Source organism: Marmota flaviventris, chromosome 9 (genome assembly GCF_047511675.1).
Source record: "Marmota flaviventris isolate mMarFla1 chromosome 9, mMarFla1.hap1, whole genome shotgun sequence".
NCBI lineage: Eukaryota > Metazoa > Chordata > Mammalia > Rodentia > Sciuridae > Marmota > Marmota flaviventris.
In genome coordinates this window covers 75364291-75390991 of record NC_092506.1, presented here as the reverse complement: position 1 = coordinate 75390991, position 26701 = coordinate 75364291, and the positions used below count along the sequence as shown (strand labels likewise).

The following is a 26701-nucleotide window of genomic DNA, read 5'->3' as shown; positions in this document are numbered from 1 at the left end:
GTGGAACCTCAGGACATATTTGTTGAATGAGTTAGTGGAAAAGAGATTAGACTTTTAAATTTTATTCTGTTTATTTATGATTTAATATTCCTGAGGCATAAGAGGGCACTATACATCTCCAAGTAAAAAACAGTAAAAGTTCTAACTTTCAGAACTAGGGAAAACTCAGTTGTCAAGAGAAAGTGAGTTTGCTGGCTGCAGTGGTTCCCTGAAGCCTATAGAAATGACAATTTGAATTAGCCTGGAAGACTGCAGGTTCTTGTCACCTCTGTTAACTATGGTGAGGAGCAAGACCTAGGAAATACATTAGATGAACTCAAGATTTCTTCCAACTTCACAAGTTAGAAGTTTGTGAGCAAGTAAATGAGGGATAAACCCAGGGATTTTGGCTACTTTGCTGAGGGGTAAGTGACTGTTTTAACTAATTCTGAAATAAGTATTTTGGCTTAAATGGAGTATCTTCGCACTAGGAATAATCAAACTTAAGATCTTCATTCTCACATATAAAGCCAACTATCGATTTCTTTTGGTAAAATGCTGGATATTATTTGGTTGCAGCTACTATAAGGATTTCCTGGCAGTTTTGTAATTCATTAAAATTCAACTTTTTAAATAAACAGTTCAGTCTTATTAGTAGGCAAAACTAGTTCTCGGAACTGACTTAGGGAAGTTGGCTTCTTTCTGAGGAAAGATGGTGCTCTGGGAGGGGTTTGGCAAAAAAAACAACTTGGTAAAATTCACTTTTTTTCTTGTTGCTGTCTAGCAGCTTTTGCTTGTTCTAAAGACCTGGTAGCCAATTAGACTGGTTAATTTATACTTAGGTAGATATCTGCAGTAAACAAAGGGTAAAAGATTGAGTAGACTTTTTTTTTGTTTTCCAATATTACTCAGATTTTGTATTTCCATATCTTTTATCATTAAATCATTGTACTTCATTAAAGGTGTTCTTTTTTGAAGTAGTAAATCACTGTGATGGATTACATGTATGGTCCAAACTTTTATGAGTTCCACAGTATTTATCAATATATTTAAAAATTGTACACATGAAATATTAACCAATGTTTTTTAAATAATAGGAAATATTAAATATTTAATGATTATATTAAATATTTTATTTGTTAATGTCACAAAATTACCCTACTAAAAAAATTTCATGATGATACCATTTGAAAGCAATGTAAAATATGCTTCTTTATGATTTTAATTTCCAAATCAATGTTAGAATCTACTACCAATAAATAGTTTCCATGACTAAATTTTCAGTGTTTGAACACAGTTTTCTAATGTATTTTAAAATCTTTTAAATAAGGGATTTAAAAAAAGAACAAAAGACATTTTTAAACCTTATTAAATCACGTCAAGTGAGTTCCCAAAGTAGTTGTGTCATTTTATATCCCCACCAATAGTATATAAGCACTTGTATTTTACTTGAGATAGAGTCTCACCAATTTTGCCCAGATTGGCCTCAGGGGATCCTGCTACCCGAGTAGCCAGTACTTAAGGCAACTCCATTCAAGTTTTTTTGACACCACCTTTTTAAAAATATGAAAGTGTCATGGCTTTTGAAGAGTTTTTAGGAGAGTCACTGGTTTGTAAACTCTTCAAATTTTAATATCTTTACCCTTCATAACAATCCAGTGAGTTAGTATCAGTTGCTGATATCATCCCCGTTTCAAATGAAGAGATTGAGGCTCACTAGTTTTAGCTTGTTCAAGGATACATAAGTAAGTGACAGAACTAGAATTTAAAGGGCAAAGTCTTTTTTACTAAATTGCCCCTGCCCCCTAGCCAGTGTGTTTCATAAAACAAATGTTTGAATATTTGCTAACTATCACTTTCGTCAGGAAAGTAGTGGAATGAGGTTTAAGTGATTTGTTTTTTACCCTCCTGTGTGTCAAAAACAGTGGAGAAAGAGATCTAGAATAAGTTACTTATTTGTGTGTGTGGTGGTGGTGGTGGGGTGTCCCAATACCATGTAGGTCTAATTGGATAGTTCATAAAAATAATTGGGAAATTTATAAAATGAGATTTCAAGAATGTTTGACAGCTTACTGGTAATTTTGAAGAAGCAAATGAATAGTTAATGAATCATAGTTATTTTCTAATCTTAAGTGCTAGGGAGCTTCATCACATTTTAGGAAATTATCTATTTGTTGTAGTAGAAATTGGCATAAATGAATGGAAACTTGAATTGTCTCATCTGTCCAAAGCATTCTTTAGAGACTGATGTTTATATAAATGAAAACTCTTTGGAAAAAAAAAATTGGCTGCATTTACAGCTGGATAGTGTGGCTAAAACTTCAACTTACAAATTCATGATCATATCAAAAACCACATCAGATTTCACAGTAGCAGGAAAATGACGAATATCTTGGGAGCATTCAGATCAAGAAAGTAACAGGTACAGTGAACAGTGCTTCCAGTTCAAGGCTTCAGAACTGTGAAATGTCTCTTTTGTAGTAAGTTATATTGCCCTGAACAGGCCTGTCATGGCCTGTTACTGCAAATCTTCCCTACCTTTTATAGAATAACTTCACCTTCTAAAAAAATTACTTCAGATTGTGAAAACTATAGAATAATATAAAATTAATTTTAAAGATAAAATAATTCCATCAATTTAATGTAACAGAAGTGACATACAAATGGATACCATTTTTAGTACATTTCAGGATTTTAGTTATAACAACAAACAAAGTTGTAGTATTTTAAAGAATTATTCTTTATAAATAAAGCATGGGTCTAGATTAAGAACTAGAACCTGATTTTGTTGATTTTGAGCAAAACCACAGATGTAAGGATGTATGGTCAGGAAGCTCAAAGGGAAATTTTGGAACAGATCAGGAGAGGAAAACTGGCAATTCTGAAGTCTTGTTATGAGTTATAATTTGGGTCTCTTATGATATGTTGGCATCACAACACCTAATTATAACTTCTTATCTGATTTCAGTTTCTTGTGTTAGTATTGAAATGGGAAGGGCATTTGTTCTTTCTCTTCTATTACTCACTTTGCTTATTCATTCATTCAAGAATTAATTTCTTCCAAGTTCTAGACAGTTTGCTAGGTATGGAATACATGAAAAATCCTGTTATCACAGTGCCTGTTTCTGTGTGGAAAGTACAACCTCATAGGCTGTTGTGAAAATTAAATGAGTTAAAAATACCACCTATGAGATGGAGTCTGTTATTATCAGCCCTGATCTTATAGATGAGGAAACTGAAAGTTCAGACAGGACAAGTCTGGTTTAGGATCACTTGCCCAGCAAGTGGCAGAACTAGATTCTATTGAAGTGATCCAAGCCTGGGCTGCTAGAAAGTTTAGGCAGCCTTTACAGGGCATTAGGCAAACATTTGAACCTGACTTGAGTCTATTTAATCTTCTGAAACTTTTTTTAAGAACAGGATATACTGAAAAGCAATGATCTTCATGACCTGGGAAACATATTTGAATCCTCTCATTTTGTATATTTGCATGTCTATCTTTTCTTCATTAAAGGGATAATGCTTGTTATTCCAAGAGATTTTTGTGAGCCTCAAAGAATATAGGAAGAAGTCTCTTTGGGGTATAAGCTTTTGCTGCATAGTTTTTGGGTTTCTCCCCTCAGTGTCTTTAGTAATTGTCTCTCTAGCTTTTTGTGAGAAGACACAAGTGTACAAAGAAATAAAGCATTGTACTGGGAATACTGTCTGAGTAGAGTAATCTTTGGTTATAAATTCTAGTTCAACCACCTTTATAGGTTTCATTTTTTCCAAGAACCTTTAACCCAAAAGCATAATATAAATATAATTTATAAATATAAAGCATAAGAAAATATAATCATAACCCCAAAGCAGCCATTAGCAATATATAAGCATGATGCTTTTCCAGTATATAGCAACAGACAGGTCTCTCCAGCCTGTTTGTTTACCTCCTTCCTATAGCACTCATGAATTACTTAAAATGATATGTAATATTTCTTTGAGTTGATACTGTGTACTTATTTTATATTTTCAAACTTTTTTTGTGATTTTTTTAAAATCTTGTTTCTGTTAACATTTATGTTGTACTGCAATGAGTGGCTTCCTGTGTATAGTATTGTATGTGTGTGTGAGCGAAAGAAAGGGAAGGGGGGATGGTTTCTATAAGGAAAATCTCAAGAATTCTTAAAACATTGTCAGATTTCTTTCTCAACAGAGGTGGGAGGGAGCAGTGGCTTAGCCTTTCCTCTCCTGTATTTCTAACATCCAGTAGAAGAAACAAGAATATGATCAGGAATCATTGCTAAAGAGAAACACACCATCAAACCCTAGAAGGTACAGGGTACATTGCATGAACCCGACAATATTAGGTTATTTTTGAGCTATGGAAATATAACTTTAGGACTGGAGAGTGTGGTTCAATATTAGAGTACTTGCCTCACATGTTTGAGGCCCTAGGTTCAATATGATGTGTCTCTACTTGAGTAACATCCTGAAATACTATATAAGCTGAAAATAGTCATAGTGAAAATGTATCTAATACTCCAAACTCACCATTCCAGCTGAGTAACGTGGCTGCCACAAACTACAGCTCACTGTCTCTGTTCACTTTCCTCTAAACCAGAGGATGCCAATCTACAGACCTGTTCCAGTAAAAAGTATTATTAGCACTTGGTCTTGCTCATTCATTTATGTATTCCCTATGTACCTTTTATATTGTTGTGGCCTAATTGAGTAGCTAAAGGCCTTTAATCTGCAAGTCTGAAATATGATTTCTTTTTCGCCCTTAAAATAAGAAGTTTGCCAACCTCTGCAAACAAGTAAAGTAGCCTCCATTAGATTAGATCAGCAGAAAGTATAGCCTCTATAGCTAAAACCAACCTACTGTCTATTTTTGTAAATAAATGTTTTATTGAGACATAACTGACTCTACTGAATCTGTGCCAGTTTGTTCATGTTTAGTCTTTGCTCTACAATGGCAGAGTTGTATAGATGTGACACTATGCAGAGCCTGAAGTATTTGCTATCTGGCCTTTCTTGAAAATGTTTACAAACCTGCACTTGATCGTGGAATTGCTATATCTATGCCTTTGAGGGTATTTTTTTCCCTACTTTTCTTGTAGAGATGATAGAACTAAGGCCTAGTAAAATCTTGCACAAAGTTCAACAAAGAGTTCCATTAAATTGAGTCAGAGCATGAATTGCTTATGTCCCAGTTGCTCTTTGTAGAAATATGGTGTGACATTTTTCCTTTGTGCCTTCCATATGCTGTGCTCTCATTCTGCTTATTTGCTACTCCCCAGTGGGGATATGTTACTACATGAAGGTGATGAGGCTCTGGGGCCAAACATCTGAGTTCAAATCCTGGCTCTATCGCTGTATAGTTATTTATCAGTGTTAACAGTGAAATATGACAAAAGGTCCTATCAGTGAAATAAAGTAGGGAGAAGTTAGTAATCAAGTTAGCCGAAACTGAGCTCTTTCATAATCAACATATCCTCATAGTTTTATAGAAAATTTTTGTCACTTGTTTTGTTTTTTGCAGTGCTGGGTTCACACCCAAGCCTTCATGCATGCTAGAAGTTTGCTCTACTACTGAGCTACATTCCCAGCCTTTCATTTGTTCTTATAGTTATCTAATGAAAGTCTTTTCTGAGTGGAAAAGAAGAGTTGGATAGATCATTGCCTTGGTTGGAGTTACTCCGAGCTAGCTGAACAGCCACTCTGTTCTTAATAAAGCTGAGTGTTGTTTACATTCTCATAGGCATATTCCAAGGGTTAAATAAAGTAACTTTTGTAAAAATGTTTTGAATATGGCAGATACTCTAAACCGGCTTCTCTCCTTGCCTTTCATTTCTAGAAGTATTTTGTCATGTTCATTTTGTTTGGTAGTCAACATATACTACACATGCAAATTTTCTATTTGTTTTCTAAAATAATTCTTAGAATGTAACCTCAGGGTGAACTTGTTTGGGTTGGCAAAGGGAAATGTGGGGGCATCTCAACCATGACTGAGGTCTAGGGAAATCGACTTGAGAGTTGAACACAGATTTCATTTGGCCTTTCCCTTATTTAATTACAGTATGAAGCCAAGGGCAGCAGAGCAATCAGTTACTGCCACGAGACGATGCCTGGGTGGGTCCATGATGTGCTGGGCCGGAACTGGGCTTGTTTCATCGGAAAGAAGGTGGGAAGTACTCCTCAGAAAGTGAATGTGAACATGACACCCCTTGAAAGATCCCAGGAAAAGTGAGTTGCTACAAGTGAAACTTGTGTTTCACTTTTAAACCTGTTTAATTTTGTTTATGTATGTTTAATTTTATTTATCACATGTATGGTATATGTATATCCATTCTTAGAAACTTTTATTTTGATTATATAGAATGTGTTTGGACTAGAAATAAGCCATGTCATATAAAACTTGAAAATGTTTATTACTATAATTGACAGAAGAAGAAAAAATTAAAACATTCCAAAGTAACACCCCAATAGTAACTTTTTATTTTTTTTTAGTTATTTTTTTTATTGGTTGTTCAAAACATTACAAAGTTCTTGATATATCATATTTCATACATTAGGTTCAAGTGGGTTATGAACTCCCATTTTTACCCCAAATACAGATTGCAGAATCACAACTTTTTAAAAAGCTCATATAAAGAACTATGAACTCACTGTGTCCTCACCTGGCCCTCCTTGAATCTATCCTAAATTCCATCTTTAAGGACACCAGTTATACTGGAGTAGGGTCCATCATAATGACCCCATTTTATCTTAATTATCTCTTTAAAGGCCCTGTTTTCAAATATCCACAAGCTGAGATACTAGAGGTTAGGATTTCAACATATAGATTTTGAAGGGACAAAATGCAGTCTGAAACATGAAGCTAAAGTGTTTCTTAAATTAAATCTACTGTAAGTGTCCATGATCCACACAAACAAGAAATTTCAGACTTCGTTAGTTTTGAAAGTGGAAAATCAACAGCTATCATTACCTTTTCTGTTTTATTCAGTTAGAAAATCACTAAAAGTGTAATGAACAACTCATCCAAAGCCAGACAACACTGGCAACCAACCACCACAGCAGAGAGGGGTAAAGGAAGATGAGTTCTAAAGCATGAATTGCTCATTTCTGAAACCTTGACCAAGATGTAAACCAACTGATTTTTTTTTTTTTTTTTTTTTTTTTTAATTTGATACAGAGTCTCACTAAGTTGCTGAGGCTGTCTTTGAACTTGCCATCGCCTCAGCCTCCATAGCTGCTGAGATTACAGGCATGTGCCATTGTGCCTGGCAAGTTGATTTTTTTTTTAAATAGCTTTGTTTGGCTTGATCCTTTAACAGCATATTTCTTACTAAGCTGTCCATTTTTTGTTCTACCATCTGTGATCCACTGTGTACAATTGTGTGTTATTAGATATTTCAAACGTTATTTTATTTAGTGAAGCTTCTAAGCAGAATCTATGTTGCCTCACCCATGAAATGAGCATGTGGGACTAAATTATCTTCTAGGTCTCTATCGGCTCTTAATGATCTGTTACCTATAGTAAGATACATTATTTTTAATCTCCTTGGATCTTAAACATCAAAAGTAATAGTGCTTAGAACCTCTGGTGGCATCTTGTCATTACTGTAATGTGTATATCTGCAGAAGAGGTTTTATTAGATGTTATGAGTAGGCAAGGGAAGTAGGGCTGTGTATGCTTCTGAGATATTGATAGGGAAAAGTGACTCCTCAATGGAAAAATTTTCAGAAATATTTCACTTGCAGGGGAAAAACCTTCCACACCAAATTTAAAATAGGTTGTAGATACTATAGATAATATAGATGTAGTCTGTGGGTACTAGAGATATTACAAAAATTAAAGATTTAAATATATATATTTTTTACCAGTTCATGAAATTTAGAGAATTTTAAATATCTTAAAATAACGTGGTTATATGCATGCATTCTCTATTTCCCAAATGGTTCAATAGTTTAAAATGTCTCCTGGTTTTTAAAAATACCTTTACTAAGTTGTAATTGATATTCAACAAACCACATGTATTTAAAGTGTAGAAATGATAAGTTTTGATATTTGTATGCACTTGGAAAATAATTATAAAATCAAAATAATGAACATTGCTTATTACCTTCCCTCAATGTTTAGAATTCTTTTTCTTGCCTCTCCCAAGGTAACCATTGATCTGCTTTCTGTAAATTTATTGTGCATTTTCTAGATTTTCATATAAAATAAGAAGTATGCAAATGTGTATGTGTATTTCACAATTTAAAATTGACTCTGGCCCTTTAAGAAACACTTAAAACTATTATATCACTTGGTTTTGTTTTTGCGTGTTTTCCAAAATGTGACACAAGCAGTTTTATAATCTAATAAAGATATCCCTCTAATTTCACACTTTGCAACAACTGAAAAATAATTTTGATTAAAAATTATCAATGTGATCACAAATTTTTCTTATTATTTGCTGTGCTCTTCATTTTTTTTTTGATGAGATGAAAATACTTTCTCTACAAACATGAATTAAAAGAGAAAGAAAATTTCACAGTATGCTAAAATGTTACTCAGGTATATCTTGCTTTGCATAACTGACTGTTCATGGAAGTCTTGGATAGTGAATCACACTTACACCACAGAATGTTTTTAAATAGGGATAATAATGTTGAAGTCTGTAATCCCTAGCTCCTGGCACATAGGTTTGATGAATGTTTGGACTAAAGAAATAATCACCTCTTTTTTAATGCTTTGTAACATGCTTTTTATGTGTTAATTTTTTTTACATCTCATCCAAGCATTTGTCGTAAGATAAACCAGTGCTTCTCAAATTTTAATGCTATCGTGAATCACCTAGGGAAATTGTTAAAGTGCTGATTTTGTTTTAGGTGGTTTGGGTTGAGTAGAGTTGGCTTTTCTTTTCTTTCTTTTATTTTTTTAAATTTTTTTATTAGTTGCTCAAAACATTACAATGATCTTGACATATCATACATTTTGGCTTTTCTTAAAAACTCAGATATTATTGCTGATGTTGATTCAAGAACCATATTTTAAATAACAAGGATAAAAAAAATCCATACAGAATTCTTTTGAATTGTATAGTTATAATATGTGCACACTATATTGATAGTGCATACAGTTTGCACTGTCTTCTTTGTTTTTTTTTTTCTTATAAAGGTGCATTGTAGGAACTGTAGAGAATGGGGAAAAGGTGAGATTCTCATACCACCACTCATAAATAAACATGGTTAGCAATTAAAAAATATAACTGTGGGCTGGGGATATACCTCAGTTGGTAAAGTACTTGCCTCACATGCACAAGGCCCTGGGTCAATCCCCAGCACACCACACACACACACACACACACACCACACCACACCACACACACAATAAAAGTACTATATATAAATATAAATAAGATAAATAAATATAAATAAATGTACTATAGATTTACAAAATTAATTCTATATAAACTGATTATCTTTTAAATATCGGTGTAGTACAAACGCTTCATATCATTAATAATCTTCTAAATATTTTTACTGAATAAACCATATAGTAAATGAAGTAGTTGTTTAATTCCTTAATTTAGAATATTCATTTAGGTTGTTTGCAATCTATCATGAATATAAAAGTGTTTCATTGAATATTATTATACATACATTTTAGCTAATTTTAACTTTGAGAAGAGACAATATGGTTCTAGGCTATTGCCAGTTGTCTTCCTAAAGGACAATACCACTCTCAACTTTTAGTTGAGCACCTATTTTAGTAAAGTTTAAATCAGCAAAGACTATATCTGACTATCTCACTTTTGCTGGCAGGTATTCTACTAGGCTCTACAAATATGACCACAACTTTGTGAAAGCTATCAACACTATTCAGAAGTATTGGACTGCAACAACATACATGGAATATGAGACTCTTAGCCTGAGAGATATGATTAGGAGAAGTGGCAGCCATCGTCAAAGAATCCCAAGGTAAAAACATATGTCTAAGTAGGCATTGTCAAATGCCATCTTCCAGCTAGCCCCACCTGGTTGCTTACTATTTTATTGATCATCCCAATGTAATCTTCTTATGTTATCTTTTTAGATCCTCTTCCTCTCCTATTTATAGATATTCTAGTATCTCTTAACTTCCATTACTCCCTTTCTACACTGGCTTAGGGCTTTGTCATTACTCTTTTGTTCAATGGATTACTATCCTGCAGCCTCCTCTCTCTCTCTCTCTCTCTCTCTCTCTTTCTGTCTCTCTCTCTCTCTCTCTCTCTCTCTCTCTCTCTCTCTGTTTGGTACTGGGGATTAAACCCAGGGACACTTAACCTCTGAGCCACATCCCCAGCCCTTTTTAGTTTTGAGACAGGGTCTCTGTCAGTGGCTGAGGGCCTTGCTAAATTGCTGAGGCTTTCCTGGAACTTTGATACTCCTGCCTCAACCTCCCAAGTCTGGGATTACAGGCATATGCCACCATCCCTGGCCCTGCCTCCTATCTCTTTGTGTCTGTGAGTTTGTTCTGTTATGCTCCCTGTCCCTAGTTTTACCCATTCTATGAAATGCAGCAAATTTCATCTTCCTATATACTCTTTTACAACTGTATTCTGCCCACTATCAAATGAATAAATTTACCCTGGTATCCAAAGTCATCTAAATATGATCATAAGTATACTTACTGCCTTGATCTGCTTTCAAACAATCTCAATTGATGATACCCAATTCCTGAAAACTCCCTTTTCATTTTACCTATTTTTACCACTCTCCTTTTGATACCCCGCAAATTGCTTACATTAATGGTCAAATATGCCACTTGGAAAAATCTGAAACTCTCAGGGCTTTAAGGTCAAGCAAATAAAATTCCTTATTTATCAATATATTTCCACTCTCTTCAGCCAAAGGTGGCATTTTCTCTCTTTAGTTTACAAGCATCTTGGAGTATTTCTTACTTTGGAAAATTATGTCATAATACTTCAAATTTGTCTAATCAGTATAACAGTTTTTATAGAAACTGTAACTATAGCTAGCAAAGGGTTTAACATTTGTTAAGGGGCCAAGGATATTCCTGTGATGCCCATACCTTCTTCAGAAGAAATTGATAACATGATTAAAGGAAAGGGAATTAGAAACAAATAAGGATCTAATGAAAGTTGATAAATTATGTAGGTAAGTTATTTTCCTTAGTATATTGAAATATTCTACATTTCTCAGAGAATATAGTGCTTAATTCCCTAAAATCTAAAATCCATGGTTCAAATTTTCATTATTGCAACAGACAGTTGAGTAATTACTCACTTAACTAAGATACGTAACTAATTTTTTTCATCTGCAGATTGATAATCCTAATGCTATAGCATTTCCTAATTGGAAAACTATATGGAGTTTTGTCTTATTCAGCTGATAACGTTTCCCTGTAATTGTGACCCTTTCTCAAAAGAATCTTCTGTGGTGTTTCTCAGAGTGTATTCTGGGTCTGGGAATTTCCAGTCCATAAGATGCTCTGGCCAATCAAACTTGAGAAAAGGGAGCATATCATACATATGCCCCTCTTAGAGTCACTATTCGGAGTCCTGTTGGGTCTATGTGAGGCAGGAAGTTAAAATGTATTTAATAACAAAAATCCAAAGGAGTCTTCAGAGTGGGAGTTTTAACAGTTGAGCCTGGGAGACTGGCCTCTGAGCCTCAGACACAACAGCTCTGCCATGTGTCATATGTTGTGCTTCTGAAGGACTATTCTGCTTGGTTAAGCTCTCTAGTTCATCCAGCCAGTTCTGTTTCAGAGGAGGGCTACCTTTAGGGAAGGCTGCTTTTACTACTCAATCTCCACAGAAAGTTTAAGATAAGGAGATGGAATCAAATGAATAGGAAATACTGAAACAGATATTACAGTCTGGCTGACAGATTCTTAGTAGACTTTTTGTATAAAACTTAGTTCTGTTATAATAATGCAGTAATACAATAGAAACTTTCAGATTCTTTTTAATTTTTTTTTGTACCAGGGATTGAACCCAGGGGTGCTTAACCACTTAGCCATATCTCCAGCCCTTTTTATATTTTATTTTGAGACCTGGTCTTGATAAGTTGCTTAGGGCCTTGATAAGCAACTTGCTGAGGCTGTCTTTGAAATCTCGATCCTCTTACCTCAGCCTCTCAAGCTGCTGGGATTATAGTCATGAACCACCATGCCCTGCTCAAAGATTCTTTTTATTTATTTATTTTTTTTTTAGTTATACATGGGCACCATATCTTTATTTTATTTATTTTTATGTGGTGCCTCACATATGTGAGGCAAGTGCTCTGTCATTGAGCCACAACCCCAGCCCCAAAGATTCTTTTGTTTTAAATTTATTTATTTATTCTAATTTGTTATACATGACAGCAGAATGCATTTCAATTCATAGTACACATATAGAGCACAATTTTTCATTTCTCTGGTTGTACACAAAATGGAGTCACACCATTCTTGTCTTCATACATGTAATTAGTAATGATGTCCATTTCATTTCACCATCTTTCCTACTCCCATGACCCCTCCGTTCCTCTCCCTCCCCTTTCCCTTATCCAAAGTTCCTCCATTCCTCCCATGCTCCCTCCCCATCCCCATTATGGATCAACATCCACATATCAGAGAGATTCTTAATCTGAGGCTTAGGGTGTCTGTAAAATTTCTGATATTCCAGATAAAATTTGTTTGAGAATCTCTTTGAGTCCAGAATTTTTACCAGATTTCTGAAGAATCTGGACTCAAAACCTTAAGAGCTAGGTGTGTACAGTGTCCTTAAAATGTGTATAATTCTCTTTTTGGCATCCACTTGAACTCCCGTTTCCCTCTTTTTATTTTCACCCAGTAAGTTTCACTTCTTGTTTTTTTTTTTTCTATGTATGAGTATATTGATGGACAAATACCCTGCCTTATAGAATGGTGGGACATGAAAATTAACATTTAAATACTTGTTCTGTGCCAGACACTCAATTAAGTGTGTCAACATCTTACTTAGGACTCTTAATGACATGAATGACAATGACAGTTTTTATCACCATAGCTGCTTCTTACAGACTTGGAGATAGGTACTGTTAGCCATTATCACACTACTACTACTACTACATTGACTTTACTTAACAACCCTTTGAGGTAGGTAAGATTATAGCCATTTAGCAGATATAAACTAGTTTTATGAAGTTAAGTTCTTTGCTAATGTCACAGCTACTAAGTGGTAAAGCTGTGACAGAACCAAGATAGATGCCTTGAAATTGCATGATACTGCCAAACTTAAATTTCTCTGTTATTATTCATATTATTTACTAATTTTTACATATCTGAGAAAATTAGTTTATATATATTGATTGAACTTTTTAATTCTTCAATATAGGGTGCAGTTCAGGAAATGGATCTCAAAAATAAAAAAGTGTAACATAAGCAACTAAAACCATTATCACTCAAAGATGACAGGCATAGGTGAGAGTGAATTGAAAGTATAATAACTTTTGCTTTGTAACTATAAGTTGACCACTCTTGTCATCTTGATTTTTTTCTGTTGTGGTAATTCTTTTGATTACAACATTTCATTTGATTGACACCTCTTGCATAAAATCGGAGAGAATTTAAATATTCTTAAGTCTTTTAAATCATTGAGTAATAAGGATAATGAGCATAATATTAGCATTTTCAATTTAGACAGCATTTTCATATATATATATATATATATATATATATATATATATATATATATATTTTCATATATAGAATCTGTGTGTATATAATTGTCATTTGATTTTCACCCTGACATAGAAAGTTAAGAAAAATAAGTATATCCTACTAGTTCATGTTTAAGAACAAACAGGTTTAAAAACATTATAGGACTTACTATCACAATATTAGTAAATAGCTGAGATATGTCTAGAATTCATGAACCTTGCCTACTCTGCCAATGTCTTACTGCTAAATTTCACAGTCTTTGGAACTTCTCTTGATTCAATCCTAAAGCACCATGTTATATATTAAGTACCTCCAAACTTATATTCACTTAAAGCTAAGTGATTCACATATAAGATTCAGAAGGATACATTTCCTGCTTAGAATGATTCCTAATTTTATCATTTTAGGTACCACCCACTTTAGCCAATGGCCACAAGTAGGTAGCCACTCTCCAGGACTGACTCTGCTGTATTGACAGAGCACCCACATCTTTATCCTGGCCTCCACATGAACACCCCTGGTGTTTTTTTGTTTTTTTTTTTGCAGACTGTCTTATTCTACCAAAAATCATCAAATCTTACCTGCATCAAAGATTGTTTGAGTGATGCTCACTCAGTCTTAATTCCAAGAGGACTTATTTCTAGACCCGTAATTTTAATATGGTAATTCTCCCCATGAATTTTTAATTTAATATAACCAAGTGAAATAGAAATTATTGAACTCACTTCTATTTAGTCCTTGAACATTATGAACTTGACAAGATCTTAGATATCGGGTAATTATATTAAGAAAGGAGCACATATAATAACAGAGTCTAATATAACTATTTTGGGTTTTTTTCTGATTTATTTTTTGATTCATCGACAAATTTAGTGTGCCAGCTAAGCTGGTAAAAGTAGGAAAACTAGAAAACACAGGCACAAGCATTCCTATGTATAAACAGGAATTTTAGAATACATACCTCCACAGTGTGTTGCCTTGACATTTGGGTATATTTATCTTCTGCTTGTTCTTGTGTTGGTAAAGGATACAACCACAAATCCAGTAAATGAAATAAAAAGCCCGAAAAAAAAATCGCAAAACAATTTATTTCCTTTCAAAATTTGTTTGTGCCCTATTGTTTGGTACTGGGGATTGAACCCAGGGGTGCTTAACCACTAAGCTACTCCCCAGCCCTTTTTCATATTTTATTAGAGACAGGGTTTTGCCGAGTTGCTCAGTGCCTCCCTAATTTGCTGAGGCTGACTTTGAACTTGTGATCCTCTTGCCTCAGCCTCCTGAGCTGCTGGGATTACAGGCATGCACCACTGTGCACCCTATTTTTATTCCTAAATCTCAAATCAAATATCCCAGGTTTGTTTTCTCCCATCATGTATGTAAAATTGTACTACAAAGCTTTTTATATATATCTTGGTTATTCCTGGGGCATTTACAACATTAACTATAACTTTATTATACTCATTATAATAATTTCTGTATGCTTCATGACTTTTAATATTGTCTTCCATGTTGCCTAAGACCGCCTCATGTTCATTTCCATAACATATAGACCTTCAACTAATCTCCTGGCTAAGAAAATATTTTAATGACTAATTAATTAACATTTCTGTATAGAATATTCTGTCTGGTCCATAAAATTGTCAAGGTTATTATGACTTTTCAAATTATTTATTAGTATTTTCTTCTTTGTTCCATTTCACTTCAATTTTGTCCTATGTCATCTCTGAGTGGAGAGGGAACCTCTGGGGAATAAGTGCAGAGACTATGAAGTAGTCCAGAAGGGGCCTTTGCCATTGACTAAAGTAGACCTACTAAAAAAACCAGTTGCTGAAAAGTTATTACACAGTGGTATGACAATACCATATTACATAAGAAATTCAAATGGTTTACAGTAATAGAAAAATGAATGTTACTACCGTGCAAAAATAATGCCCTAACAAAAGAGTTGAAGAAACATAGAGGGAAGAGAGTGAATTTTCCTTGGACTTTGGTGGGTGGGAGCTGAGTAGTTTTTAAACTTAGAAGTTACAGGAAGACTCTAAGAGGAGTTTTAAGTGGTGTTCAACAGGGATTTTAAATAAAAGGAGCAACAACCCAAAGACATGGAACAATGATGGCATTTGGCTGACTTGGAAACTCCAGAAAGTCTGTGTCTGGAGCTACAGCTATGTGTGTGTGTGTGTGTGTGTGTGTGTGAGAGAGAGAGAGAGAGAGAGAGAGAAAACGCATGTGCATTCATGTGAGCATATATGAATGAGTGGGTATATCTGTCTTAAATCTCTAATATAGAGATGCTTGTAGAATAATTTTCTCATTTCCAGAAAAATATCTTTTCATTCAGAGGCCCAGGAAGCTTTCATTTGCATGTCTGACTTTCCAACTATATCATATAATGTATAGTTCTATAATGAGAAAACAGTTTTATCTGTCACTTGTAAAGCTAGACTGTCTATACTTTGACTTTTTCCTTGTTGGATAACTTCTTTCACAGCCATACCACTAGTAACACCACTATCTCCTGAGTCAAAAACAGTTAGTCCTGTCTTTATTTCTACCTCTCTTTGTATGCCATCTTCAATTTCTTATATCTCCTTTCTTGGTCAAACTGTCCAAAGTGAGAATGAGAACACAGCTTTTTAGGTGTACTAAAAATAGCATTGCAGTGATATATGAAACCGGTATCATTTCACAAGAGAGAGTAACTAGATCCTGAAAAAGAAATGTTTATTGAAAGCTACTTATGAAACTGAGTTGTATAATTGGCACATTGTGCAATAGATACACTGAAACACTCATGAGACAATTGCTTTTTGGATCTGAAGCTAGATCCTAGCTAGATTAATAGTTGAAATCATGGAATTAGAGTTTAGAAAATCATCCTCAAAGGAAAAACTGTATGTTGATGTCACGTATATCTTTTCATTTTAGGCCAAAACCTGCCCCACTGACTGTTGAAATACAGCAAAAGATTTTAAATTTGCCAGCATCTTGGGACTGGAGAAATGTTCGTGGTATCAATTTTGTTAGCCCTGTTCGAAACCAAGGTAAAAAAAAAAAATAACAAGTTTTCATTAAAAAAAAATAACAAGTTTTCATTAATTTATTCTGAACTATTCTTTGAACATTTGCTATATATCAGACTCTTAAGGTTTTGGTGATATAGAGGTGGAAAGAATGTGATCTGTTTTAGTAAAGAAATGTTTAAAAATGTGGCCTATGAATTCTCAACTCTTTTCATTTGTATCCATGGCAGACTTTGGTCATAGGTAATCTTTGCAACTGAGGTCAACATTTCTTCAGTATCTTTCTCATATTGTTCCAAGTAAATAGCAATGACTAGAGTGATATGTAATCCAACTCGTTTGTCCTGTGAGTAGGAAAGTCTGCTATAGAAATGAAGAATCATATACAATTAAAATTGGTCTTCCTTATATGCATGGGGTTGCTGTCATCCTTTGTCAGCTGTCTTTTCAATCCCCCATCATTTAGACTTTAATTACTGTATGAGCCAAGAAAATGGCATTTCAGAATTTTATTCTGGAAGGTTTTTTGACCTATTTAAGAAACCTTAATTCATTTTTTATATCAGAATATGTATCTGATGGTAAGTACAAACCCAGTTTCCTGAATCAAAGCCTGGAAGCAGAACTCAGGATTGTCAAAAGTATCACTGTAATTGAATTCTATCAATTATTTCCAGAAATTTGATACAATGAGTTGATTTAGTAAACTCTTTACCTTCACTTGGTAGCAATTTATCTGTTAACCTAAGTTTTACCCAACAGTTATTTGGAGAATCTTTTGTGTCATACAATTTGCACATGCCTAATCTAAAAATCTTCAGTGTTCTAAAATAGAAAACTTTTTGAGTGTCATCTCAAAAAGGTTCAGCTTTCCTGGCATCTATCCTCAGCATGAGGAAGTTCAGGAGCCCTCTGTTTCATTCTGAGTGTATACAGCTTTCAGCAGGTCTGATAGCAGCCAGTGGGCACCAAGACTCACCAACTCTAGGGAAAGTATAGATCTTGAAATCTTTTCTTCTCTACCTTCTCTGTTTCCTGGAGAGAACTTTGAAAAGGTGGGATTGGAAATGAGGAAATTTGAAGATAATTGATAAAGGAATGAAAAGTTAAAATAAAAGGTCGATATTGAGAGAATTAAAATTTACCCCATGACCAAACAAATCCTCTATATGCCTATTGTAATGAAGTAAGCAAGTAATTTATTGCATATCATGTTTTGACTGGATTATTGAGAACCTAGGACATGGTTAGCTCTCCATAATGTAAGCTACCAGTAGCACATTATTGCATCTGTTATTGTTTATAGAAAAAAACATTTAACGTATGTTAAGAAGTTTTTATAATGGCAGAGGGCATAAAGACTAATACGGAAAAAAAAGACTAATATGGCATAGCTCTTATCCTAGAGACTTACAGTTCAGCAAGATTTGCAAACAAAACTCTTTAAGGTAAAATGTGATAACTGCTTTAATGAAGTATTTATAAAATTCAGTGGGAGAATAGGAGATGCTTGAAGGAAAAGTTTAATTTCCCTCTCATCCTCAAAAATATGATTGATAAGTAATAATAGGAATAAATTTGGGAAAGAAATTTGACTTTCTAAAGCAAATTCTTGGATGGTGGTTTTCTTGTAATTTGGACAAACTATCATTGTCTCCAGTGCTCCCTATTCCTTGAGTGTTATAAATATGATTTCTACAATCAGCAATTTTAAAACAAAGAACTTTGATTAATTGCTTTTGAATTGATTCCTTATCTGTACTAGTACATAGAGTACTTGAGGAAATAATGTCTTTAAAAGTTCTTCATTAAGTTTCCACTAATTTTAACAATTTCTGTGTTTGAAATAACCCAAAATTCTGGATTAGCTACAGTAGGGGAATTCACAACTTTTATCTACTTGGAGAGTAAATCAAGATGAAAGACAAATAAGGTTTTACCTTTATACTTGAAGACATCTTTTAGAAAAAGTCATTTCTGGCTGGGCACCATAACATAACATCTGTAATGCCAGTGACTCAGGAGTCTGAGGGAGGTGTATTGCAAGTTCCAGGACAGCCCCAGCAATTTAGTGAAACTCTAAGCAATTAGGGAGACCCTATCTCAAAAAAAAAAAAAAAAAAAGTAGGGGACTGGGGATGTAGCTGTGGTAGAAGCACCCTGGGTTCCATCCTTACTTTAAAACAAACAACAAAACAAACTTTATAACTAAATTCACTTTAGGCATGAGAGAGAAGGGAAGTTAAAGAAGTTGGGCAAGATGGACTTCCTTTGTTCTTACAGTTGTGCTGCATTTACTTATTATTGTGTCATCAAGAGAGAAGAGGTATGACTCACATTGGCCACATCAATTTTCCTTATGTTTAAAATCATGTCCTTTAAGTCCCAGTTTTAAGGACTGTTTATTAGAATAGGATAGCCAGGACCTTAAACTGCCTTAACTACCTGATCCATCTTAGGTAGAAGATAAAAAGAAATTGCTGTAGGATCAGGTGACTTGCCCTGCATCACATGGCTAATGAGTGGCAAAGCAAAAGAGGAGGGGAAAAAAGAATCCTTGGGCTGGGGATATAGCTCAGTTGGTATATAAGGCCCTGGGTTCATATGCCCAGCACCACACACACACACACACACACACACAAAAAAAAAGCCAGACACAGTGGTGCATACCTATAATCCCAGCAGTTTGGGAGGCTGAGATGGGAGAATCAAGAGTTCAAAGCCAGCCTCAGCAACTGTGAGGCACTAAGCAAGTCAGTGAGACCCTGTCTCTAAATAAAATACAAAATAGAGCAGGGGATGTGACTCAGTGGTTGAGTACTGAGTACCCCCCCCCCCCCCGAGTTCAATTCCTATTACCAGAATTAAAAAGAAAGAATCCTCACTTTTTCCTCCTGGTTCAGTGTGTTCTCCACTATTAGAATACATACCATATGAAAAACCCATTATCTCTTTGTGATTATGGAAATAAAGTCATTGCACAGCTCTGACTGAGTCAAAGCCACTTCTTATTTGTCATTGCCTGGAGTCTTCTTAAGATAGAATGTTTCTTGTAGAATCTAGACTAGCCTTGCCTGTTTTTTTTTTTTTTTTTTTTTGGGGGGGGGTGGGTACCGAGGATTGAACTTAGGGGCACTCCACCACTGAGCCACATCCCCAGCCCTATTCTGTATTTTTATTTAGAGACAGGGTCTCACTGAGTTGCTTAGGACCTCACCCTTGCTGAGGCAGGCTTTGAACTCAGGATCCTCCTGTCTCAGCCTCCCGAGCCACTGGGATTATAGGCATGCACCACCGCGCCTGGCTTAAGCCTTGCCTTTTGAAGCCAGGCACCAATTACCTTGGCAGCTGTTGTTCTTCTGGGAAAGGCACGAGCTTGAGGGAGGTGATTGCTCTGTTAACAGGGCACACCTAAGCCCTTGATTCCACTCTCATCCTAGAGAGACTTGCAGCCTGTCCCTGCCATAATACCTGATGTCACATAATGAGAGATTATTTTCATGGCTGATGTGCACTGAGGAAGGTAGATGGCCCTAATGGGACCATTTCTAGACTCTCCTGGGATGTGTTTTTTCTTGTAAGCCTTTGATGTCTCACTGACTTTGTCTGTATTTTACCCATCTAGTACTTTGACATCCTATCATTTGAAAGAGGCATTGTAAGGATAGTACTATCTGGCTGGTTTTAATAACAAAAAAAAGTGTTTAATTTCGGTTTTTATTGACTATTTAGTGACAAGGAAAGGAATTTCAAAGTGCTTTAAGGTACATACAGGTTTACAAGCTGAAAGGGACCCTAATCCTGCATTAGGGGACCATAAGGCTTTAGCACCTGTGTTAGCTGTGTGTTCTTGAACAGGTCCTGGCTTCTTTGGGGGCCTCATTTACACATTATCAAGTGAGTCATTTGTACAGTAGGGGAATTCCAAGTCCCATTTACAAGTGTTTCTCTTCTAACATTCATAATTTAAAGATCATCAACAGTTAGAAAAGTATATAATAAAAATAAATCTGACATTTTTTAGGAGAATAATTATGGGAAACATCAGAAATGATAGTAGCTAATAGGACTGGGTCCAGGACCCTGGAGTACCGTGGACTATTTAAAGGAGGTTCACATTAGAAGCCAGGACTCTGCCTCTCTCATAGCTTAGAAGTAAGTAAAGTTTGACTACTTCCCTATATCACTTTATTTCTTGGCTATAAATATATCTCTCCATGTTTATCCTAAACTTATTCTTTCTACAAACATGAATCAAGTTCCTTCATTGGAACCAAGAAAAAGAAAACATTTCCTGTGGCCACTTAAGAAAATGCATGGTTTACTTTGAGGAAAACAGTGTAAATATCTCCAGTAGAGTTAGAATATTAGAGGCTGAGTGGTGTCCTGGTTTCCCTTGCCTCTAGGAGGGATGTAATCATTGCTTCAAGAAAGGAAAAACGGGGGCTCTGGAAACATTTGAATGTATAATACTCTTCAATACGTTCCTCCCTAAAGAAGCAATTACTAAATTCAGATTTACTGAAGAGACTTATCTTTATGTAGATGATTTGAATTATATAATTGTTCATAAATCTCATTTTATATTCATAAGGTAATGCTCACCATTTAAATCATTCAGATAATTTGGTTAAACTAATATATTAATAAATGAAATAACATGCCACTTGTGTAGATCTGGATTTATCTTGGATTTGGGTCAAGCATATCACCATGTTGATTTTGTGTCAGTGGCAGATGTGAAAGAGGCCACATGATAGAAGTGTGCTCATTTCTTTAAAAAATGTAACAAGTAAAAAGTCCCAATTTTTTGTATATATGCTATATTTTCTTATAGGTATTTATTTTTTTTACTCACATAGTTTGGAGCAACATAGGAAATATTGCTCATATAAGTTCCCTTATAATAAAACATTTTCCCTTTTCTTGAAATAGCAGTTATACTTCACCTTCTCAGTGCTTACCTTATGCAGCAGAATAGGCACTCTTCTTGGGCTTTTGTATTCTCTCTCCTCCACTCAGGTTAAATCAAGCTCTCTACAACACACACACACACACACACACACACACACACACACACTGGTGTCATTCTTAGAATCCAACATACTTTGGAAAGTGCTGCTTTTTGTAGTCTATTCAGGTTGCTGTAACAAAGTATCATTGAGTTTACAAACAACAGAAAATCATTTTTCACAGTTCTCCAGCGTGGGAAGTCCAGGATGTAAGTGCCACAGATTGGGTATCTGGGGAGGGCCCACCTGCTGCCTCTAGACTGCCTTCCTTTTCTGTAACCTCATGTAGTAGAAGGGATAAGCTATCTCTGTTGGTCTCTTTTATAAAGGGCACTAATCCCATTCATGAGGACTGTTTCATGACCTATTAACTTTCAAAAGCCCCATCTCATCAACAAGAGTTTTGAGGGGAGCATAAATATTACACTTCATTTGAGATATTTAAAAGCTTAGCTCACATGTAACCCTCCACAGTTCTCTCTCAGCCTGATGGCTTAGAATGTTGTGGACATAAATTCTTTCTTCATTATCAGGAATGCTGTCAAATGCATCTCAGATGTGATATTTGTTGATTACTCTTCTATATTGTACTGACTCTTAGGAGCAGTAACAACATTCAATATAAATACTATATTAGTGAATCTTATCCAGTCCAATTTTTGTATGATTCTTTGTGATGCTTCACATGTCTCTTGGATTTTACACACATTTCTTTTCCATTTCCAGGATCTTGTGGAAGCTGCTATTCATTTGCTTCTATGGGTATGTTAGAAGCAAGAATCCGTATACTAACCAACAATTCTCAGACCCCAATCTTGAGTCCTCAGGAAGTCGTATCTTGTAGCCAGTATGCCCAAGGTAAGTGTTGTATTTCAGGCACTATTTTATGAGTTCCTTACCTATTTGCAGTTGGCCATTGCTGACAAAGGCAAAAGGATGGTGTAATAGAGTATCACAGAACCCCAGAACAAATTTTGCCTTGCACAAATAGATGGTTTCTCATGGAATTTACTGCACTGTGCAGCAAAATGTCAACAGTTACTATATATTGAGTGAGCACTGCCTCTTATATACAGAATCTAACTGTGCTCTAAACCATGAGAACAAGCAGGAATAGTTCCTATTTCTAGATAGGGGACAGGCACAAAGAAGTTTTATAATATTGTGAGGGTCACACAGCTTTGAAACATTGAAGTTTGGGTTCCAAACATGGTCTCATTCCAAAACTTAATTCCTACTAAAACCTATGAATACTGGTTTCATTCTAGGAGAATTTTTAAATTTGGTACTTAGGCTTCCAGAACAGGATACATATAATGTATAAGAAACCCAGCTGCAACTGATTCTGAGAAAACTGTTACCATTTCAAAGTTTTCCTCTGTCAGCCCCATACTGGGGTTTCCCTGTTTCCAGTTCCACTGGAACTGCTGGTGAATGATTACTTGTCAGTGAGCCTTTCATTCTTTCTGAAATAATTACTAAATACCAACACTGTGGCTGTCATGCCCTGTGGGCTGTGATATATAAAGGCAGTCTTTACCCACATGAAGCTTACAATTAAGTGAGAGAAATAGAAATTAAATAATTATAATGATGAGAAGAATGTTGATGAAAAGGTATAGGGTTATGGGTGTGTTTCATAGCCAGTAATCAGAGGAATGTGGGAGAAGTCCTTGACAGGAGGTTTCCAGGGAATACTTACCTGTGGAGGAGCCAAGGTGTGTATATCTAGCTCTTTAGCAGAGACAGTGATCACTGACTTTTGTTGTATTTGCATAAAGTAATTAACTTAATCCTTGGTACTATTAACATTCATATTTTACAGAGGGTCAGAGAAATTAAATTCTTCACATAGCTTTGTGTTTATACCTACGTAGGTATATACATAGGCTTATATGTTTATATACACAGGCTTCAGAGTCTTCCCACTTAACCACTGTGCTATAGTTACCTTCCATGATGGTGCTAAATTAGCATCTATTAAGTTGGTGGGTGAAAGGATAGTCAGGTAGAAGGCAAAACAGGAGGATGCATGAAGTGACATGTAAGTTAAGAGCATGAATGAAGGATAAGAAAAGAAGAAACATACATGAAGAATAACAGAGCAGAGAAGAAGCATATATGAAGTCACCATATCTACTGTGCCCTTTTCTAATAAGCCATCCATGTATTCATCCTCAGGCTGTGAAGGTGGTTTCCCTTACCTCATCGCGGGAAAGTATGCCCAAGACTTTGGGCTGGTGGAAGAGGCCTGTTTCCCCTACACAGGCACCGATTCCCCTTGCACAGTGAAGAAGGACTGCTTTCGTTACTACTCTTCTGAGTACTACTATGTGGGAGGTTTCTACGGGGGCTGCAATGAAGCCCTGATGAAGCTTGAGCTGGTCCATCGGGGGCCCATGGCTGTTGCTTTTGAAGTGCATGATGATTTCCTGCACTACCACAGTGGGATCTATCACCACACTGGGCTGAGAGACCCTTTTAACCCCTTTGAGTTGACAAATCACGCTGTCCTGCTCGTGGGCTATGGCACTGACTTGGCCACTGGGATAGATTACTGGATTGTGAAAAATAGCTGGGGCACTAACTGGGGTGAGAGTGGCTACTTCAGGATCCGCAGAGGAACTGACGAGTGTGCGATTGAAAGCATAGCAATGGCAGCCACACCGATTCCTAAATGGTAGAGTGTACCTCCCACTGTTTCAAACGGGTCCCTACCAGTGGTAAAAGGAGTTGAGTGATTCACATACTTGAGACTTTTACAATAGCAATTGCAGAAACTTATAAGTCCCAAAAAATTTCTATGAAGATTTTTGCCTTTAAAATCAAAACCACCCTTATTTTTTATGTATCTTCCTGCCAATCCCTGACCTGCTTTTTTCGAAGTACTCAGTTAAATAACGTTTTTGTTAGTGATGGTTAAGCTGTCAAGTAATGGGTTTTGTTCATGATTTCTGATTCAAGCAAATGTTATATTTTAAAAAATTGATGTGAAAGTATATCAATTTTTAAATTGTACAAATCACAAGAAAATTTGGCAATGATTATTAAAATTGTTTACAGTTTTTTGTAATTGTTCACATGATGTGTTTTATAGAATGTCTGTGTGTGTTTAAGAGAATTTTTGCCATTGATTTCTTCAGCTAGATTCACTTATGTCTTCTACAGAAGTACATCTTCTGGAAGGAAACAATTTGAGAGTATTTCAATTAGGAAAAAAATCTTTGAACCTTTATGACAAGGGATATATTCAGTTAATGCCTAATGAACCCAAAGATCATCCCTGAATATTTGATAAGCCAGAGACCATTAGTGAAAAAAAAAGGCGCTTTGATACAATCTGTATATTGTTTAAACTATTTCTTATGTTATGTATCTTGCATTTAGAAGTATTGGTTAAACTTCACTAGTGAATACTAATACCTGAATGAGTGTATATATATATATATATATATATATATATATATATATATATTTTTTTTTTTTTTTTTTTTTGGTACTGGGGATGGAACTCAAGGACACTCAACTACTGAGCCACATCTCTAGCCCTATTTTGTATTGTATTTAGAGACAGGTCTCCCTAAGTTGCTTAGCGCCTCACATTGGCTGAGGCTGGCTTTGAGCTTACAATCCTTCTGTCTCATTTTACCCTCAGAGCCACTGGGATTACAGGCATGTGCCACTGAGCCCAGCTGAATGAGTGTAATATTAGAAGTTCAGATATGGATGACTCTTTGAGGCCTCCAAGGGATATTTTACAATGGCATGAAACTTCTATGCTAAGTAAACATTCGACAGCTATTAGAAATAATGTGACAGCTCACATGATCCAGTAGGTGTTTACTTAGCATAGAGAAGGAAAAGTGTACACTCATATATTGCTGTTGGGACTACAAATTGGTGTAACCACTCTGGAAAGCAGTATGGAAATTCCTCAGAAAAACTTGGAATGGAACCATCATTTGACCCAGTAATCCCACTCCTTGGTTTATACCCAAAGAACTCAAAAACAGCATACCATAGAGATACAGCCACATCACTGTTTATTGCAGCTGAATTCACAATAGATAAGCTATGGAACCAATATAGGTGTCCTTAAACAGATGAATGGATTAAAAAAAAAATGTGGCATATACATACAATGGAAAAAAGAATGCTTTTATGACATTTGCTGGAAAATGGATGGATCTGGATACTATCATGCTAATTTCATGAAATAAGCCAATCCCAAAAAAACAAAGATCAAATGTTCTCTCTTTGATATAAGGATGCTAACACACAAGGGCTGTGGGAGGGGAAAATAGAAGTTTAATAGATTATACAAAGGGGAATGAAGGGAAGGGAGTGGGGTACAGGAATAAGAAAGATGGTGGAATGAATCTGACTTAACTTTTCCATGTACAACTACAAGACTGGGATCCTAATTAGAATATGATATACTCCATGTTTGAGTAAATACTTCAAAATATACTGTACCATCATGTATTATTAAAAAGAAATTTAAAAAAATAAAAATTAAAAAAAGATATAATGTGACAGGCAAATTAGGTAGTCAGAGCTTGAAAACATAATCCAGAACCAGAAAGAAGCTTTTAGGAGTTCTAAGGGACTGTGAAGATCATACAATCTGACCTCCTCTTCAAATAGATAGACTGCAGCTTAGTGAAAGGGCAAGTGACTCATCTCAAGCAATATAGCTGGTAAGTGATGGAGTTATGATTAAAACTAGATGTGGTTATCCTGGAGCACCTTAGAGCACTTTTTACCAGAATATGTATAATTACCAAGGATATGGAATTACCAAGAATATGCATGCTTGAAAAATTCCTCCTTGACATTGTCTCAGTTTTGTCTTAAACCTGATTTTTTTTTTTTTTTTTTTTTTTTTGTGTGTGTGTGTGGCAATTTATTCAAGTGACATTTTTACTACCTTTGAATTGAAATGGGTCCCTAGGAGTATGTATCATGTTTAAGGTGTGTTTTTTTTTTTTTTTTGCGGGGGAAGCCTTCTAGCACCAACCACATGTGCA

The 26701-nt window shown here is 35.4% G+C and overlaps 1 protein-coding gene across 1 annotated transcript in view; it reads left to right on the top strand.

The window, feature by feature from the left end:
• Ctsc (cathepsin C) overlaps positions 1 to 24744 on the top strand; it is a 35667-nt gene extending 10923 nt beyond the window's left edge. The window contains exons 3-7 of the mRNA XM_027942490.2: positions 6038 to 6204; positions 9772 to 9927; positions 16565 to 16680; positions 22398 to 22529; positions 23853 to 24744. Of these exons, the coding sequence (XP_027798291.1) occupies positions 6038 to 6204; positions 9772 to 9927; positions 16565 to 16680; positions 22398 to 22529; positions 23853 to 24355 (1074 nt within the window). The 3' untranslated portion in view covers positions 24356 to 24744. The remainder of the gene's footprint in view (positions 1 to 6037; positions 6205 to 9771; positions 9928 to 16564; positions 16681 to 22397; positions 22530 to 23852) is intronic.
• The last annotated feature ends 1957 nt before the right edge of the window (positions 24745 to 26701 follow it).